Here is an 18,213-nt window from a genome sequence, read left to right as displayed (position 1 = left end):
CGGTCACTGGTTTGGCAAACATCACCAAGGGTAATAAGTGTCGTTGGGCGAAGGCAGAAGACATGAAGTTGCCCTCTGCCCCAGAATCCATGCAAAGCTCTACCGTATGAGTGGATGGGCCTATAATAATTGTCCCCTTGAAGTACAATTTGGAGAAAAATGTCACCGTGTCTAGTGTACCTCCTCCTACAACTAGATGCTGACATTTTCCCGACCGCTGGGGACATTTCCTAGCATAATGTCCAGACTGATGGCATACAGGACAAACCTTGGGTGCACGAGCGGTCCAGGACTTAGGCCCCACCCGTGACATCTCCATTGCCTCAGGTGGCTCGGATGCCAGGACCAGAGATTCCAGAGGTTTGGTGAAGGTGGGAGCCAGGCGAAACCTCTGCCTACCCTGGGCTCGCTCCAATCTTTGCTCATTAAAACGAAGGTTGATGTGGGTAGATATAGCTATTAGCTCTTCAAGTGTGGCGGGAATCTCCCTAGTGGCCAAGGCGTCCTTCACATGGTCAGCCAGCCCCCTCCAGAACACTGGGATAAGGACTTTATCTGACCAGTCCTGCTCAGATGCCAATGTCCGGAAGTGGATAGCAAAATAGCTGACTATGGACGAACACTGTATCAATGCCAGCAGTTGGAGAGCCGAATCATGGGTGAAATGAGATCCCATAAAGACCTGTTTCAGAGTGTCCAGGAACCTTGGAGCACTCTGCACCACATGATCGTCACGCTCCCACAGCGGCATCGCCCACTCCAATGCCCTGCCCGACAGATATAATAAATCCCAATCTAGCCTGTTCCATCGGAAAACGTGCAGCCAGGAGCTCAAGGTGTATGGCACACTGGCTCACAAATCCCCCACACAGCTTACTGTCGCCAGCAAACTTATCCGACAACAGGAAACGGGAAAATGTCAGAGCAGGGGTGGCAGTGGACAAGCTGGCTGCAGACACGCTATCAGCCTGAACAGCTACTGTGGTAACATCCACAGCTGAGGTTGTATGCTCAAGAGCTGCCAACCTGCCCTCCAGCTGCTGGATGTACAGCTGCAGTCGCTGTTCATCCACCATTACTGGCCAGACCCTGGCGCTAGTATAATGTTAGGACTGGCAGAATGCACCAAATAATAATATTATAGAATATGAGGTGCGTTCGCAGTCCGGGGTCCACCGTGCAGAGATGACACCTGCTGCTGAGTAATGGCGGATGGACGCTTGCTAAAATGTGGGTTAGACCTCACCCAGTGTGAATAGAAGTGAACTCTGTTGCTTCACAGAACCACCATAAATATGATGTGCCCTGTTAGCAGTCACAGGGTGCAGCTGAAGGACACTAGTGGGATCCCTATGAATCACCTCCACTAAACTGGTGATTGTACTCACTCTGACCCTCTGTGGCTTTTGAGCCCGCGCATGAGGACGCCCTGAGTCAGATGCTGACTCCAAGCGGGAGTTCCCACCCTACACTGACCAGCTGTCAGGAAAGCGCACTGATTGCGCATTGTGCTGTATAAGCGGGCACTGTGATTAGACGCTGCAATGTGTGCTAAGGGTGCAGGTTGCACTGTCGGGCGCTAGGTAGCTTCCTCCATTTGCAAGCAGTCATCAACACAAGGAATGGGAATGATTAAGGAGCTTTCATCCATCGACATACATCCATCTACACACACGTTATTAAGTTTATACTAGCGCATGGCCGAACGGCCATGGAAACCTTTTATAGAAGTAGCGCTCCAGGACCTTCCAGATGGTCCAATAGGAGCCACAACAGGACCTGAGCATGTGACCCCTGAATTCCAATGAGAGGTCATCCCATGGGCATGCTCAGTATGGGAAAAGATGGACTTAGTCCCAGAAATGCCTGCTCGCTGCTGATCAGTGCTGGATACAAAGGCAGAGCCTGGAAAGGCAGCAGTAACCAAGCGCACAGTATCAGCTTGAGCCAGACGCTGGGATCTATGTCTCTGCTGAGCAGGTTCCACTGCGGCTGGAGGAGAATGGGAGACAGCAGTAGACATGGTTCGAGATGCAGCGGCGGGAACTCGACACCTAACATGCATGATATTAAAACAGAGCTTTTTGATTTAAACAAGAAGCATAATGTTTGGAGATAAAACACTGCATTACAGCATAAAAAATCACATACTATCTGTGAGACACAGTGGTGATGTATCACAGTTTGGGCCTGTTTTGCTATATCTGGACCAGAATGGCTTCCCATCATTGATGTAACAATAAATTCTGAATTTAAAGGGTTGATTGTGACTTGTAGGATCACTACTTCCAATAGGTGGCGCTATAGAGTTTAAGTCCTTTTTTTCTCAGAAGAGGTAATTTGCGAGTTTTATCAGCAGATTCTAATGGGAAATGCCAGGACTAGTGTTGAGCGATACCTTCCGATATTTGAAAGTATCGGTATTGGATTGTATCGGCCGATATACGAAAAATATCGGATATCGCCGATACCGATACCCGATACCATTACAAGTCAATGGGACACAAATATCGGAATGTATCCTGGAATGGTTCCCAGGGTCTGAAGGAGAGGAAACTCTCCTTCAGGCCCTGGGATCCATATTCATGTAAAAAATAAAGAATAAAAATAAAAAATATGGATATACTCACCCCTCCGGCGGACCCTGGACCTTAGCGGTGTAACCGGCAGCCTCCGTTCCTAAGAATGAGCGAGTGAAGGACCTTCGATGACGTCGCGGCTTGTGATTGGTAGCGTGACCGCTCATGTGACCGCTCACGCGACCAATCACAAGCCGCGACGTCATCGCAGGTCCTTCACTCGCTCATTCTTAGGAACGGAGACTGCTGGTTGCAGCGCTTACGACCAGGGCACGTCCGAGGGTGAGTATATTCATATTTTTTATTTTTATTCTTTATTTTACACATAAATATTCATCCCGATCCCGATTCCTGATATCGCAACAATATCGGAACTCGGGATCGGAATTCCGATACCGCAAATATCGGCCGATACCTGATACTTGCGGTATCGGAATGCTCAACACTAGCCAGGACACCTGTCCATTAGCTGATTCTCAAAAGAATGTGGTTATGCAGCAAGACAATGCCCCAAGCACATAAGTCGTTCTACAAAAAAATGTTTAAAGAAGATTAAAGTTAACATTTTTGAATAGCCAAGTCTAAGGCCTCTTTTAAGTACACAGTGATAATAAAGTGATGTATATGCTGTAAAAGTGCAGACAGAAGTGTTAAAATACTGCTTCCATTTTATGAAAAGACCTAGATTGCATGAACAGAAGATTTAAACTTGTGCTATACATTTACCATTCAATCATGAGGAAGTATCCAGCTCAAAGGTTTCCATAAAAAATATTTTTATTAATGAAAAATTACAAAATTACTCAAATGGCATAAATGTCACAAGCTCCCAGAGGGTAGGTACTTTATATATTTAAGCAACATACCCTGCCGTGTAGCACCAGTCAAATTCACGCAATTGGAGACTTATCCTTACCTGAGTTTGACTTTGGAGTCTTGAAAGCTCTCTGATACAAAGTACACAGGCTGAAAAGAATTGTCTTGATAGGACTGGATTGCGGTGACTTCTGGATCAAAAGGTTTAAGTTCCGGTTTATTGGATAAAGCATACTGAAAATATATAACAATAAACAGCCATTGCATTATCAGATTATATCCTAAAAAATAATAAATACATTAGCAGGCTAGTAAATTTATTGCTGAGAGAAAATAACTAAAATACAGAGGGTGCGGAAAGTATTCAGACCCCTTTAAATTTTTCACTCTTTGTTTCATTCAACCATATGGCAAATTCAAAAAAGTTAATTGTTTTCTCATTAATGTACACTCTGCACCCCATCTTGACGTGAAAAAAACAGAAATGTAGAAATTTTTGCATATTTATTAAAAAAGAAAAACTGAAATATCACATGGTCATAAGTATTCAGAATCTTTGCTCAGACACACATATTTAGGTCTCATGCTGTCCATTTCCTTGTGATTCTCCTTGAGATGGTTCTACTCCTTCATTGGAGTCCAGTTGTGTTTAATTAAGCTAATAGGACTCTATTTGGAAAGGCACACACCTGTCTATATAAGACCTCACAGCTCACAGTGCATGTCAGACCAAATAAGAATCATGAGGTCAAAGGAACTGGCCAAGGAGCTCAGAGACAGAATTGTGGCAAGGCACAGATCTGGCCAAGGTTACAAAAGAATTTCTGCAGTACTCAAGGTTCCTAAGAGCACAGTAGCCCCCATAATCCTTAAATGGAAGAAGTTTGGGACCACCAGAAGTCTTCCTAGACCTGGCCATCCAGCTAAACTGAGCAATCGTGGGAGAAGAGCCTTTCTTGAGAGAGATAAAAAAAAGAACCCCAAGATTACTGTGGCTGAGCTCCAGAGATGCAGTAGGGAGATAGGAGAAAGTTCCACAAAGTCAACTACCACTACAGCCCTCCACCAGTCAGGCCTTTATAGCAGAGTGGCCGGATGGAAGCCTCTCCTCAGTGCAAGACATATGAAAGCCTGCATAGGGTTTGCTAAAAAACACATGATGGACTCCTAGACTATGAGAAATAAGATTCTCTGGTCTGATGAGACGAATATAGGCCTTTTTGGTGCTACTTCTAAGTGGTATGTGTGGAGAAAACCAGGCACTGCTCATCACCTGCCCAATACAATCCCAACAGTGAAACATGGTGGTGGCAGCATCATGCTAAGGGGGTGTTTTTCAGCTGCAGGGTCAGGACTGGTTGTCATTGAAGGAAACATGAATGTGGCCAAGTACAGATATATCCTGGATGAAAACCTCTTCCAGAAGGCTCTGGAGCTCAGACTTCACTGAAGGTTCGCCTTCCAACAAGACAATGACCCTAAGCACAGAGCTAAAATAACAAAGGAGTGGCTTCAGAACAACTCTATGATCATTCTTGACTGGCCCAGCCAGAGCCCTGACCTAAACCCAATTGAGAATTTCTGGAGAGACCTGAAAATGGCTGTCCACCAACATTCACCATCCAAAATGACGGAACTGGAGAGGATCTGCAAAGAAGAATGGCAGAGGATCCCCAAATCCAGGTGTGAAAAATTGTTGCATCATTTCCAAGAAAACTCATGGCTGTACTAGCTCAAAAGGGTGCTTCTACTCAATACAGAGCAAAGGGTCTGAATACTTTTCACCATGTGATATTTCAGTTTCTCTTTTTTAATAAATTTGCAAAAATTACTACATTTCTGTTTTTTTCAGTCAAGATGGGGTGCAGAGTGTGCATTAATAAGAACAAAAATGAACTTTTTTGAATTTACCAAATGGCTGCATTGAAACAAAAAGTGTAAAATTGAAAGGGGTTTGAATACTTTTGTACCCCCTGTAGATTTGCCCTATAACTAGACCAACTAAGTCTGTTTTTAAATTCATAAATGTGCTTCAAATCCACAAATTGCGTCCACATGATTTTATGGTTCGAAACGCTGTTATTTCTGTGCCTCAATTTCTTTTCTAACTTGTTTTTAATTCATAAGTAAAATAGTGAAAATAATTTACCTTTTAGTTAAAAAAAATTGAATAAGTGTTTGACATATAGAAGTCAGAAAGCTGCTGTTCATGGCCCGCATTATGGTTAAGCAGCTTACTCTTAAAGACCCATCTTGTCCATACAGTACACAGAGAGCCTATCCATTTCAATAGGAACTCTGTAATGTGCCATTTTCCTTATAGCGCTACAGGTAAAGTGAACCCTTGCTGCAAGATTTTCTCATAATTATAGCTAATGTCAGATTGTCAGATTGTAAGCTTGCGAGCAGGGTCCTCAATCCTGCAACTATTGCTACTCTGTTATGTCCATATTGTCTATAAATGTACCGCTTAACTGTAAAGTGCTGCGGAGTACGTTAGCGCTATATAAATAGATTAAATATCCAAGGAGAAAAAGGAAAATGCGGCACTCACCCAGGTGGATTGCGAATCAAAGTTCTTTATTCATCGTAACATAACAACGGACATAGTAAGGAGAGGCGGCTGGGAGAGATCAGCGGGGAGAAAAAACAGGACTACGATCGTTTCGCGCTTGTGCGCTTCCACGGGTCCAGGTGCACAATTAAAATCGTAATTTCCTTTATAGGGAACTAGACAGCTTAATGTGAACAGGTGTGAGATTAAAAAAAAAAAAAAAAACACATTGGTTTGTGTGCAAGAAACAAGATTAACAAGCACAAATACAAATCAGCATTATGAGCCACATAACATGAGGGAGCCAGCACAATGATAATTACAACAATATTGCTACAAAAATATATAACAAAAATGTTACAAAAATATTACAAAAATATTGTCATGTCCAGTTTATCATTGAGACCAATGGGCCCTTGCGCATTGGTCTCCATGATCCAACGTGCCTCGCGCTGTAATAGAATTTTCTTGCGGTCACCACCTTTTACTCTCAAATTGCAGAGTTAAAGACTAATCTCCTAAACAGAAACTACCCACCAGATATTTTAGCAAAAGCGGAACGTAGGGTGGTGCAATTAACTCAAAACGATTTATTAAAAAGATGCAAAACAACACCAAACGTCTCCCCTAATGAGCAGCACAGGTTCACATTTACGTTTACCCACAGTCCGATTGACAAAGAGATCTACGCAGCCATCAATAGAAATTGGCACATTTTGCAATCTGATAGAGAATTATCTTCTCTGACCATGAATCGCCCAAGGTTTGGGTATAGGCGTACGAGAAATTTAGGGGATTTACTGATTAAAAATCATCTCCCCACAATAGAAAATAATTGGCTCACGAAACATCAACCTACGGGTAATCACAAATGTGGCAACTGTAAATTCTGCCATTTAAGACTTCTGAAAAATCCGATTCGCATAGGCTCAGTTTGTCATACAGTTAGAGACTTAATTACGTGCAAAACTCCATATGTGGTTTATTTAATCCTCTGCCCATGCCAGTTTTATTATATTGGTAAAACAATATGCCCCATGGTCACGAGATTTAGTGAGCACTGCAATTCTATAACGTCCGGGAAGGGTCGCCCGCGCTTTATTAAACATATGCGGAATCACAACAATGCGAATCCAAATGTGTTACAATTCGCAGGTCTTGAGGTGGTTAAAAATCCAGTAAAAGGTGGTGACCGCAAGAAAATTCTATTACAGCGCGAGGCACGTTGGATCATGGAGACCAATGCGCAAGGGCCCATTGGTCTCAATGATAAACTGGACATGACAATATTTTTGTAATATTTTTGTAACATTTTTGTTATATATTTTTGTAGCAATATTGTTGTAATTATCATTGTGCTGGCTCCCTCATGTGATGTGGCTCATAATGCTGATTTGTATTTGTGCTTGTTAATCTTGTTTCTTGCACACAAACCAATGTGTTTTTTTTTTTTTTTTTTTTAATCTCACACCTGTTCACATTAAGCTGTCTAGTTCCCTATAAAGGAAATGACGATTTTAATTGTGCACCTGGACCCGTGGAAGCGCACAAGCGCGAAACGATCGTAGTCCTGTTTTTTCTCCCCGCACCGCTGATCTCTCCCAGCCGCCTCTCCTTACTATGTCCGTTGTTACGTTACGATGAATAAAGGACTTTGATTCGCAATCTACCTGGGTGAGTGCCGCATTTTCCTTTTTCTCCTTGGATATTTGTTCACTGCTTTTTATGATGAGCACCACCCGAACATTGCAGACTATATACGTGCTATAGGAGTCTTGCAGTGGAATCCTCAGGCTGTGGCTACACCGCCTGCTGCGATAACACCTAGTGCCGTTCATATTTTGTGCTTTTTGATATAAATAGATTATCATTATTACTACATTCAGTAAATTAACTGACTAATGTTAACATTACTGTGCAGCTTGCAGCTTCTCGTATGCAGGATGTAAGGCTGGGTTCCCATTGCGTTATGGGACCGCGTTAAACGGACAGCGTTGCACGGCGAAATTAACGCCGTGCAACGCGGCCGTTAATGCGCCCATTGAAGGCAATGGGAACGCGCTTCACTAGCGCGTGCCATGTTCGGCACGCGCTAGCGACGCGCCGGTGATTCCTGGCGCGCCGCGGACGCTGCTTGCAGCGTCCGAGGCGCGCCCGCGGTCCGTTCCCCACTCTCGCAGATCGGGGATCTGCGAGAGCGGGGACGTTACCGCGACCCCGACCGCAGCCCCATAGAAAACATTGCGTTAGCGCAATCCGCTAGCGCTAAACGGATTGCACTAACGCAATGTGACCCTAGCCTTACGGTTGTGTTCTCAGGATTCATCATTTTGTAACCTTCATTGCCTCATTCATCCAACCAACATTTGTTCATTCCCTCCTTCCTCTTTTCTGACAAACTATACAAGCAATAAAAATGTTTTGGTCAAGCATTTGTGTAGTCAGATCCATGAAAGGTTTGTAACATTGAAAAAAATAATATATATATATATATATATATATATATATATATATATATATATAATCTCTTTTTATCTCTGGGCTAGAAATAACAATATTCCAAAAGTACTTGCATCTATTTTTTGAAAATATGCTTCAAACATGCTTACCAAGAGTTCCCCGTAAGATGATAGTAGACCAGCTCCATAGGCTTTAATAGATCCATTCTGCTTGCAGAGACCAAACTCAATGGTGAACCAATACAGCTGGAAAATAATATTTTTATCAATTTTAAATGTCTATTTAAGCCATATCATTTTCTCACTTGAAATACTATATCATTGCCTATAACAGCCTATGACGGATGCAACATTTTGAATACATGATTGCTACATAGGCTGTGTGCCAGCACGCTTATTTTGTGTAAATGGGTGGTCTTACTTTATTGAATCTTACTATGAGCAATTCACATAGCTCCAATGTTATTGGCAGCTAATTGAGATGATCAAATTGATATGAACTTTATGAATTTCAAAATTCCTGAAGAATTTGTACAATTTGCTATTTGATTCAAGCAAATCACAATAATAAATATATGCCCGTCTCCTTTTTTACACATTGCAGAAAATTGCATCAGTCACAGAAAGCTGACATGACATGAGGAGTGAGCACGCAGGCTTACCCATAATGCCCTGCAGCTATCACATAAGGGTATATTGCAGTCAATAAGGAGGGACTATCACAGCATGTATAAAAAAAACTTAGCTAAGGCATGGTAGGGAACAACCTTTTAAAGCTAACTTCAGGAATGTTAGGGAATATCAGAATCCAAAGCTCAGCACTGGAGATAGGAAGAGAAAGCTCAAAAACATCATACTCTAGACAGTAATGTTTTGTCTAATTGTTGCACTGAGAAAGATGAATGTAAAAGTATGTAAATAATTAGATTCAATTTTAGGGGGAGAGAGATAAAAGAGGTGCTAGGAGCAGCAGTGCCAAACCCAATGTGAAAAGCTAAGATATGTCCTGCTGCATTTCATGCACAGTTGCACATAATAATCTTCATTCTTAAAGCACTAGAAAGTAGAAGCAAGACAGCACAATAGCTTTTACAGAAAACAAATCAGAAATCAGTGTCAGATAGATTTCTCCCCTTCATTATTTTTCTGAAGGATAGACTGTTTGCTATATAAAAATACAAAGCAAATTTCCTGAAGTCCAAACAATTAACTGCAACTGTCGAAGTGTGCGAGTAGCAAACATTTTTTGCTTTTGCAAGTCTGTTTAATTAGTCAAATGTTATATTTGTACACATCACACTAATTCAGTGCCCTGTTGCACTCATTGGTCATATATTTACCCAACATTTTCTCCTACTACTTTTTGAGAAGAGAGTTTTGTTAAAATAAAATTGAAAAAAAATTAAGCATTCAAATGTGCATGTCTGTTTTTGCACACCTGTTTTATCAGTTCAATTTGACAAACATGCCACAAGTATATTGTAGACTGCTGTAACATTTTGCAGGGACAGGAAATATGGTCTGAATGAGGGGAAGATGGATAGCAAAAAATACAGGGATATTCTTGAGCTAAACCTGTTTCAGTCTGTCAGTGATTTGAGACTGGGAAGGAGGTTCACCTTCCAAGAAGACAATAACAACAAGCAGCACACAAGTGGTTTAAGGGGAAACGTGTAAATGTTTTGGAGTGTCCTAGTCAAAGACCAGACCTTAATCCAATTAAGAATCTGTGGTCAGACTTGAAGATTGCTGTTCACCAGAGGAAACCATCTAAAGGTACCTTCACACATAACGATATTGTTAACGATATCGTTGCTTTTTGTGACGTAGCAACGATATCGTTAATGAAATCGTTGTGTGACAGCGACCAACGATCAGGCCCCTGCTGGGAGATCGTTGGTCGCTGAATAAAGTCCAGAACTTTATTTCGTCGCTGGATCTCCTCCTGACATCGCTGGATCGGCGTGTGTGACACCGATCCAGCGATGTCTTCACTGGTAACCAGGGTAAACATCGGGTAACTAAGCGCAGGGCCGCGCTTAGTAACCCGATGTTTACCCTGGTTACCATCCTAAAAGTAAAAAAAAAACAAACACTACATACTTACCTACCGCTATCTGTCCCCGGCGCTCTGCTTCTCTGTACTGGCTGTGAGCGTCGGTCAGCCGGAAAGCAGAGCGGTGACGTCACCGCTCTGCTTTCCGGCCGCTGTGCTCACACAGACAGTACAGGAGGAGAGCAGAGCACAGTGCTGGAGGACAGACGGCTGTAGGTAAGTATGTAGCGTTTGTTTTTTTTTACTTTTAGGATGGTAACCAGGGTAAACATCGGGTTGCTAAGCGCGGCCCTGCGCTTAGTTACCCGATGTTTACCCTGGTTACCGGCATCGTTGGTCGCTGGAGAGCTGACTGTGTGACAGCTCTCCAGCGACCAAACAGCGACACTGCAGCGATCCGGATCGTTGTCGGTATCGCTGCAGCGTCGCTTAATGTGAAGGGGCCTTTACTTGAAGGAGCTGGAGCAGTTTTGCCTTGAGGATTGGCCAGAAATCCCAGTGGCAAGATGTGGAAAGCTCATAGAGACTTATCCAAAGCGACTTGCAGCTGTAATTGTCACAAAAGAAGGCTCTACAAAGCACTGACTTTAGGGAGTGAATAGTTATGCACACTGAAATTTACAGTTATTTTGTCCTATTTGTTCTTTACTTCACAGTAAAAGAAAACCAACTGTTCACAGTTGTAGGCATGTTATTTATGTGAACTGATGCAAATCCTCAAAATAAAAATAAAAAGTGAAATTCCAGGTTGTGAGGTAACAGAACACGAAAAATGCCAAGAGGGTTCAATACTTTGCCACTCCACTGTACATCCTGGAATGACTTCCAATGAACCGGTATGCATCAGAAAGAAATAAGCTGTGGAATTACCTGACTTCAGAAAGCGTCTGTGACTATCGGTTGTGTTTTGCAGAGGTATTGTTTTTACACAGTTGAACACAGTGTTGAGCCCTATTTGACAACTGTTGTAAACAAGGATATAATAAGAAGCACTCAACTATTTAAAGAGAAATGATGGTCTATTATTAATTTAAGATATGATGGTCAGTCAATCTGTAAACTTGCTATAATCTTAAAGGTATTCTCAACAGTAGTCATGAAAACAATCAATTTCTATGATGAAACTGATTCTCATGAGGACCACGACAGGTAAGGAAAACCCCAAAATAACAAAAATGATCTCTAATGCAGAGGATTAGTTCTTTAAAATTACCAGCCTCATAAACCGCAAATAGACAGCAACTCAGATAACAGCACTTTTATGGCTATGATCACACTTTCAGTATTTGGTCAGTATTTGTAAGCCACAACCAGGAGTGGGTCAAAAATGCAGAAGTGGTGCACTATATTTTTCCTCTGATTGAAAGTCAAAACCAGGAGCTGAACAAATACTGAGATAAAATATTGACCAAATACTGATAGTGTGGTAGTAGCCTAAATCAGAGGTCTCAAACTGCATTCCTCAAGGGCTGCAAACAGGTCATGTTTTCAGGATTTCCTTGTACTGCACAGGTGAAAATTTAATCACCTACACACATAATGATTACAACACCTTGTGCAATGCTAAGGAAATCTTGAAACCACGCATTGCTTGCGGCCCTCGAGGAATGCAGTTGACAACCCTGGCCTAAATGATACACCGACATCAAGTAGCAGACACACCGCAACATCAATTGTCCAAAAGATATTGTGGGAAGCAGATCTTTAGTTATAGTGAATTGCTTCAAAGAAGCCACGAATGTAGGACTATCAACAAGAAGAGGCTTGTTTGGGCCAAGCAACATGGGGTTGGACATTTGAATGTAAGGGGTATACCGGGACCGTGTGATACTGTACCCTCTCCCTCTATGTAAATGTTACCTTTAAGTAATTGTTTATGAATCTCAATTCTGCTAACAAATAATGATAAACATAGGGAAAGTGTTGTACCCTGTTTGGCCCACTAGATGGGGCCTATTAAGCCTTATTATAATAAATAGTGTAGAAAGTAAACTGTAGGAGAGATTTACTGGGGATAGGGCAGGAAAAGTTCCCTAGTTAGAGCAGAGGAGCTAGGGAGCCCGTAGAGCTCGGGTCGGCTTTGAGCCCAAGCTATCCAGCAGCCCCGTAACATGTAAGCATAGGACCCAGCCGTCCACGGCTCAGTGGATAGAAGTGCAGCTGAACCAGCACAGGGTACAGCAGTGGTGAATCAGAAGTAACAGTGGATACACAGCAGTACGGAGACGAAGGTCACTCAACATATGGCAGATCATCGCATGGGCTGACGCCATTAGATCCGGGGTGAAACAGATGAGGGAATGCTCAAGTGCAGTGAGTCTGGACAGGGAGGACGCTGCATTACGGCAAGAGGCAGTACAACCCGGGCATGAACTGAAGGACCAAGGGAAGAGTGCAGGGAAAGTGGAAAGTGTAAGCCATAAAGAACACTATGCAAATGCTGTCTGTTAAGGATGTGCTGTGCAAAGAAGGAAGTAAAGTTTTACATTTCAAGTTGCAACTGGACTCATAGAATCATAGAATGTTAGAGTTGGAAGGGACCTCCTTGGTCATCTGGTCCAACCCCCTGCTCAAAGCAGGATTCACTAAATCATCCCAGACACTTGTCTGGCCAGCCTCTGTTTGAAGACTTCCATTGAAGGAGAACCCACCATCTCTCATGGCAGCCTGTTCCACTTATAGATCCCTCTAATTGTCGAAAAGTTTTTTCTAATATCTAATCTGTGTCTCCTCCCATTCAGTTTCATCCCATTGCTTCTAGTTTTTCCTTATGCAAATGAGAATAAAGATGATCCTTCTACAATGTGACAGCCCTTGAGATATTTGTAGACAGCTATTAAGTCCCCTCTCAGTCTTCTTTTTTGCAAGCTAAACATTCCCAAATTCTGTAAACGTTCCTCATAGGACATGGTTTGCAGACCAGTCACCATTCTGGTCGCTCTTTTCTGAACTTGCTTCAGTTTGTTGATGTCTTTTTAAAAATGTGGTGCCCAAAACTAGACACAGTATTCCAGATGAGGTCTGACCATAGAGGAGTAGAGGGCAGTAATGACTTCATGTGATCTAGACTGTATGCGTCTATTATTACATCCCAGAATTGTATTTGCCCTTTTTGCTGCTACATCACACTGCTGACTAATGTTCAGTCTGTGATCTATTAGTATTCCCAAGTCTTTTTCACATGTGCTATTGCTTAGCCCTATTCCTCCCATTCTGTATATGTTTTTTTCATTTTTATTGCCCAGATGTAGTACTTTGCATTTTCCCTGTTAAAAATCATCCTGTTTGTTTCTGCCCATTGTTCCAGTTTATTTATATCTTTTTGAATCATCTCTCTCTCTCTTCTCTAATATTAGCTATCCCTCCTAGCTTTCTGTCATCAGCAAATTAAATCAGTTGACTCTCAATTCGTTCATCTAAATCATTGATAAAGATGTTGAATAATACAGGGCCCAGGACAGAGCCCTGTGGTACCCCACTTGAGACATTCTTCCAACTAGAAGTGCAGCCATTTACGATCACTCTTTGGGTCCTGTCACTAAGCCAGTTATGAATCCACCTAACAGTTGCCTTGTCTATTCCATACTTAGTCATCTTTTCAATAAGGATTGTGTGAGATACTTTGTCAAATGCTTTGCTGAAGTCAAGATATACTATATCTACAGCATTTCCCTGATCCACCCAGTCAGTGATTCTGTCATAGAAGGAAATTAAGTTAGTCTGACATGACTTATTAGTTACAAATCCATGCTGACTGTTTAATCACTTCATTCTTATCCAGGTACTTAGATACATGTTGTTTAATAATTTGTTCAAAGATCTTTCCTGGTACAGATGTCAGACTCACCAGTCTATAGTTCCCTGGGTCAACCTTCTTCCCCTTTTTGAAGATAGGAACAACATTTGCTCTTATCCAGTATTCTGGGACTTCTGTTCTCCAAGAATTTTCAAAGATTATGGAGAGTGATTCAAAAATTTCTTCTGCTATCTCTTTCAGTACTGTGGGGTGTGATTCATCTGTACATGGAGACTTGAATTAATTTATGTTATCTAAGTGTTTCCTCACTATCTTTCTGTTTATAGATATCCTGGATTCTTCTATCCCCTTAATAGGACAGTGAAAATCAGTTGATGTTACATTTCCTTTCTGAGAGAAAACAGATGCAAAATAGAAATGTAAAAGTTCGGCTTCTTCAGCATCCTTTCTGACCATTTCATCATTATCATCCTGTAAAGATCCTATAGCATCTTTGACTTTTCTTTTAGTTTTTACATATCCCCAAAATCCTTTTTTATTGCTTTTGGCATCTCTTGCAAGCCTTAATTCATTGTCAGCCTTAGCTAATCTGATTTGTGTCCTGCAGGTTCTACAGACAGCATTATATTCTTCTTTAGATATGCCTCCCTCTTTCCATTTGATAAACATTTCTTTCTTCCTTTTTAGCATGTGTTTACATTCTGTGTTCATCCATCCTGGCTTCCTTAAATGCTTCATATCCTTCCCTCTTTTTGGAATTGTTAACGATTGTGCTTTGAGAATCTCATTTTTCAAGATTTCCAATCCTTCCTGGACATTTTTGTCCTTAAGGATATCCAGCCATTGGATCCCTCCAATTCTCTTTCTGAGTCCCTTAAAATCTGCCTTTCTGAAATCTAACCTTGACGTCTGAGTCTTAACAGGTCTGCCTCCTCTAGGTATCCAAAAGACTGTGTCTCTGTATGCAAACGACCGAAGGGGACCCTGGGCAATGGAGAGAAGGCCCTGGCGGTGTAAAGGATAAAAAGGCAAGTACATTGACCATGGGACGTTATCTGCATGTGAACAGGGCGTGCAAGATCTGCTAATCTCATCCACAACTACAGCCCTGTCCCTCCCTCACAAGATCACTGGAAATCTACACTTATGTTTGATGAGTTAAAGTTAGAGATTTTTAGTATAAAATGCCATTTTTTGGGAGAATATGTGAGCAGATGGTTTGGTGAGCGGATATTTTTTACATGTGTAAAACATGAAGGGTGTGGTGTGATTGTGTAGGAGTGTGTTGCTGGTGTTGCTGTTGGTGATTCATTCCAAATTGAAGGCATGCAACATTTTGCAATACATGCCTTGAGAGTCATGTTTACACTAAGCGCAATGTTTTCACTTAGTGGAATCATCAAGACGTAGTTCCACCTTGTTGGTATGTAGCATATGAGGCAGTGAGTGGAAAGGCAGAACGTGACACTGAAAGGCACACAAGTGAGGAAGCGGAGTAGGAGGAAGAGGCAACATAGACAGAGAAACATCCAAAAAAGTCCAGTAATCCTTGGTGGTGGTGGTAGGACAGGCTTCAAATTTCTCTGGCCCAGCTGCCACTACATTTACCCAGTGTGCAGCTATGGAGATACTGTATAATGTCTCTGGTCATGCTTACTGGTCCACATATCTGTGGTTATGTGGACTTTGACACTGCTGGCAGTGTGCAGTGCGCACCTGACTTTGTCCGCAGCATATTCCTGAAGAGCAGGGATGCCCCGCATGGAATAGTAGTGGCCACTGGGAACAACGTACTGTGGTTCCCGTGATCTCAATATATTGTTACCCCTTTATAAGTCACTTTTAAGTGGGAGGAAGAGGCTGAAACTGCAGCAGAAGAGGGAACAGGAGAAGGCTCAGATCCTCACTGTTTTTTCTGGTGTGTACTCCACTACAACCCGTGCTTTGCATTCAGATACCTCGTCATGCAGGTGGTGCTCAGGCTAAGAACATTTATGAATCATTTCCATCTCTCATGGCACAGTGTGCAAACCATCCTTGTCTTGTCGGGAATTCGTCTTATCTGGCTTTGATGTGCTCAGTTCATCGGTGCAGTGGGCAATGGAAGCCAACGTACAGGCTAGGGGCCGGCTGTTATGCTTTTGCACCATTCTCCACCTTTTGCTGTGCAGCTTGGGCAGCATGACCACCGTCACTTCCCACATCACTTGGATGGACTTGGCTCCATGTGTGGTCTAGGACCTCATCATCGCACCATCGCATCATCACGTCTCTCCAGTCTGTCCTTAACTCTACTGCACAACTAATCCACCTCTCTTCTCTCTACTCCTTTGCAAATGCCTTCATTAATTCCCAATTCCGCAACATATCCACTTCAAGCTACTAACACTGACCTACAAAGTCATCCACAATCTGTCTCCCCCATGTATCGCTGAACTAATCTCCTGATATCTAACACCACATAATCTCCAGACCTCCCAAGACTTCTTTTCTCCTCCACAACAGTACATTGGTCATCCAATTGCATGCAAGATTTCTCCCGAGTATCCCCCAGCCTGTGAAATTCTCTGCCTCAACATGTCCGATTATCCCCTACATTCAAAACGTTCAAGCAGAACTTGGAAACCCATCTTTTCAGAACAGCTTACACCCTCCAATGACCCTGCTGCCACCTTACCATTAACAGAGATGCATGGAGTTGCTTCAATATACTGTGTGCTTCCCCATTATCATGTAGAATGTAAGGCTGCAAGGGTTGGGTCTTCTTCCCTCTGTACCTGTCTGTCACAATTAGTTTGTTCATTGTAATTTCTATTTGTGTTTTGTATATAACCCCGCCTCATGTACAGCACAATGAAATCAAAATTCTTCCGCCAACAGAACAAGCGGTTGGGCATCAGTGCTCTCAGCCTCTTCCATTTGCAGGGCAAGGCCAGGTAGATGGCCCATGGAACCATAGCCAGCGGAGTTATCGAAAAGCAGAAGTGACTTCTGCATGACTTGGGGATCAGACTGCTTGCTGATTTGCAAGGTGATGCAGTGGAAGACGGATACCCATAGGCTGCAGATGCAAAAATTGCACTCTGAACAGGGACCTGGTGAAAGAGAAAGCAACGGAACTAGAAGCACTCTCAAATGTCCAATCTAAAACTTTACCTGTTCTGGCCTCACCGTTTGTCCAGCGGTACTTGAGCCTAAGAAATTATGCAGAAAGGGATGTCATCTGTGCACCCAAGAGGAAGGTGTTTCATTTGGGCATGTAGCAGGCACAGATCGACCATGTCCTCTCTCTCCCTGCAGCAGGTACACCACCATCAGCAACACATCCATGTCCCCTATTTGATGCTCTCATCAATCTATGCATTCAATAAAAGCCATGCCTAGTGCAGTCGAAATGCGATGACTGGGTAATGTCGATCATGTAAATTTTTCTTTTGTATACACTATATTTTCTTTTGAAAAATAAAAAGAAAAGGAAAACACAGTCCTGTTGAGCTGGACTCTAATTTTTTCTATATTCAAGAAAAGCGCTGAGTATTACATGGCCTGCCTACAGAGAGAGAGAGAGTGGCCAGCAGATTATTACATTGCCTGTTTGCAGAGTGCCGCCACAAAGCCTGTTTTCAGAGTAACCCCCCAAAAATTTAAAAAAAAAAATTAAAAATAGTGTTTACTACCCCCTCCTTCGCCTCTTCCACCTACACTGCCTCATCCACCTTTACCTCCTCCTCCACTTGGACCTCTGCCTCCTGGTTCAAAAATATTATTATTGTTATATTTATTATGTGCTATTCTTATGTCATTTTCCTATCCACATTTGTTTGCGGGGCAATTGTCCTGCTCTTACCCCAATTTTGCATCCTTTTGAAGCCCCCTGACCCTTGCTGCCACCATTTGACAGCCATTTTACAGCACCAAAGTTCGGGTCCCAATTGTCTTCTAGGGGGTTTGCTTCGGGGTCAAGTTTTTGGGTCAAGTTCTGATGTGCCAAC

The 18,213-nt window shown here is 42.5% G+C and overlaps 1 protein-coding gene across 1 annotated transcript in view; it reads right to left on the bottom strand.

Annotated features, from left to right (window-relative positions):
- Window positions 1-18,213, bottom strand: part of LOC138674028 (tyrosine 3-monooxygenase-like) — a 263,471-nt gene that overhangs the window by 21,687 nt on the left and 223,571 nt on the right. The window contains exons 11-12 of the mRNA XM_069762003.1: window positions 8,559-8,654; window positions 3,496-3,629 (exon numbers count right to left, since the gene is read on the bottom strand). Of these exons, the coding sequence (XP_069618104.1) occupies window positions 3,496-3,629; window positions 8,559-8,654 (230 nt within the window). The remainder of the gene's footprint in view (window positions 1-3,495; window positions 3,630-8,558; window positions 8,655-18,213) is intronic.

This window comes from Ranitomeya imitator, chromosome 4 (assembly GCF_032444005.1).
Source record: "Ranitomeya imitator isolate aRanImi1 chromosome 4, aRanImi1.pri, whole genome shotgun sequence".
NCBI lineage: Eukaryota > Metazoa > Chordata > Amphibia > Anura > Dendrobatidae > Ranitomeya > Ranitomeya imitator.
This window is presented reverse-complemented; position numbering and strand designations above follow the sequence as displayed.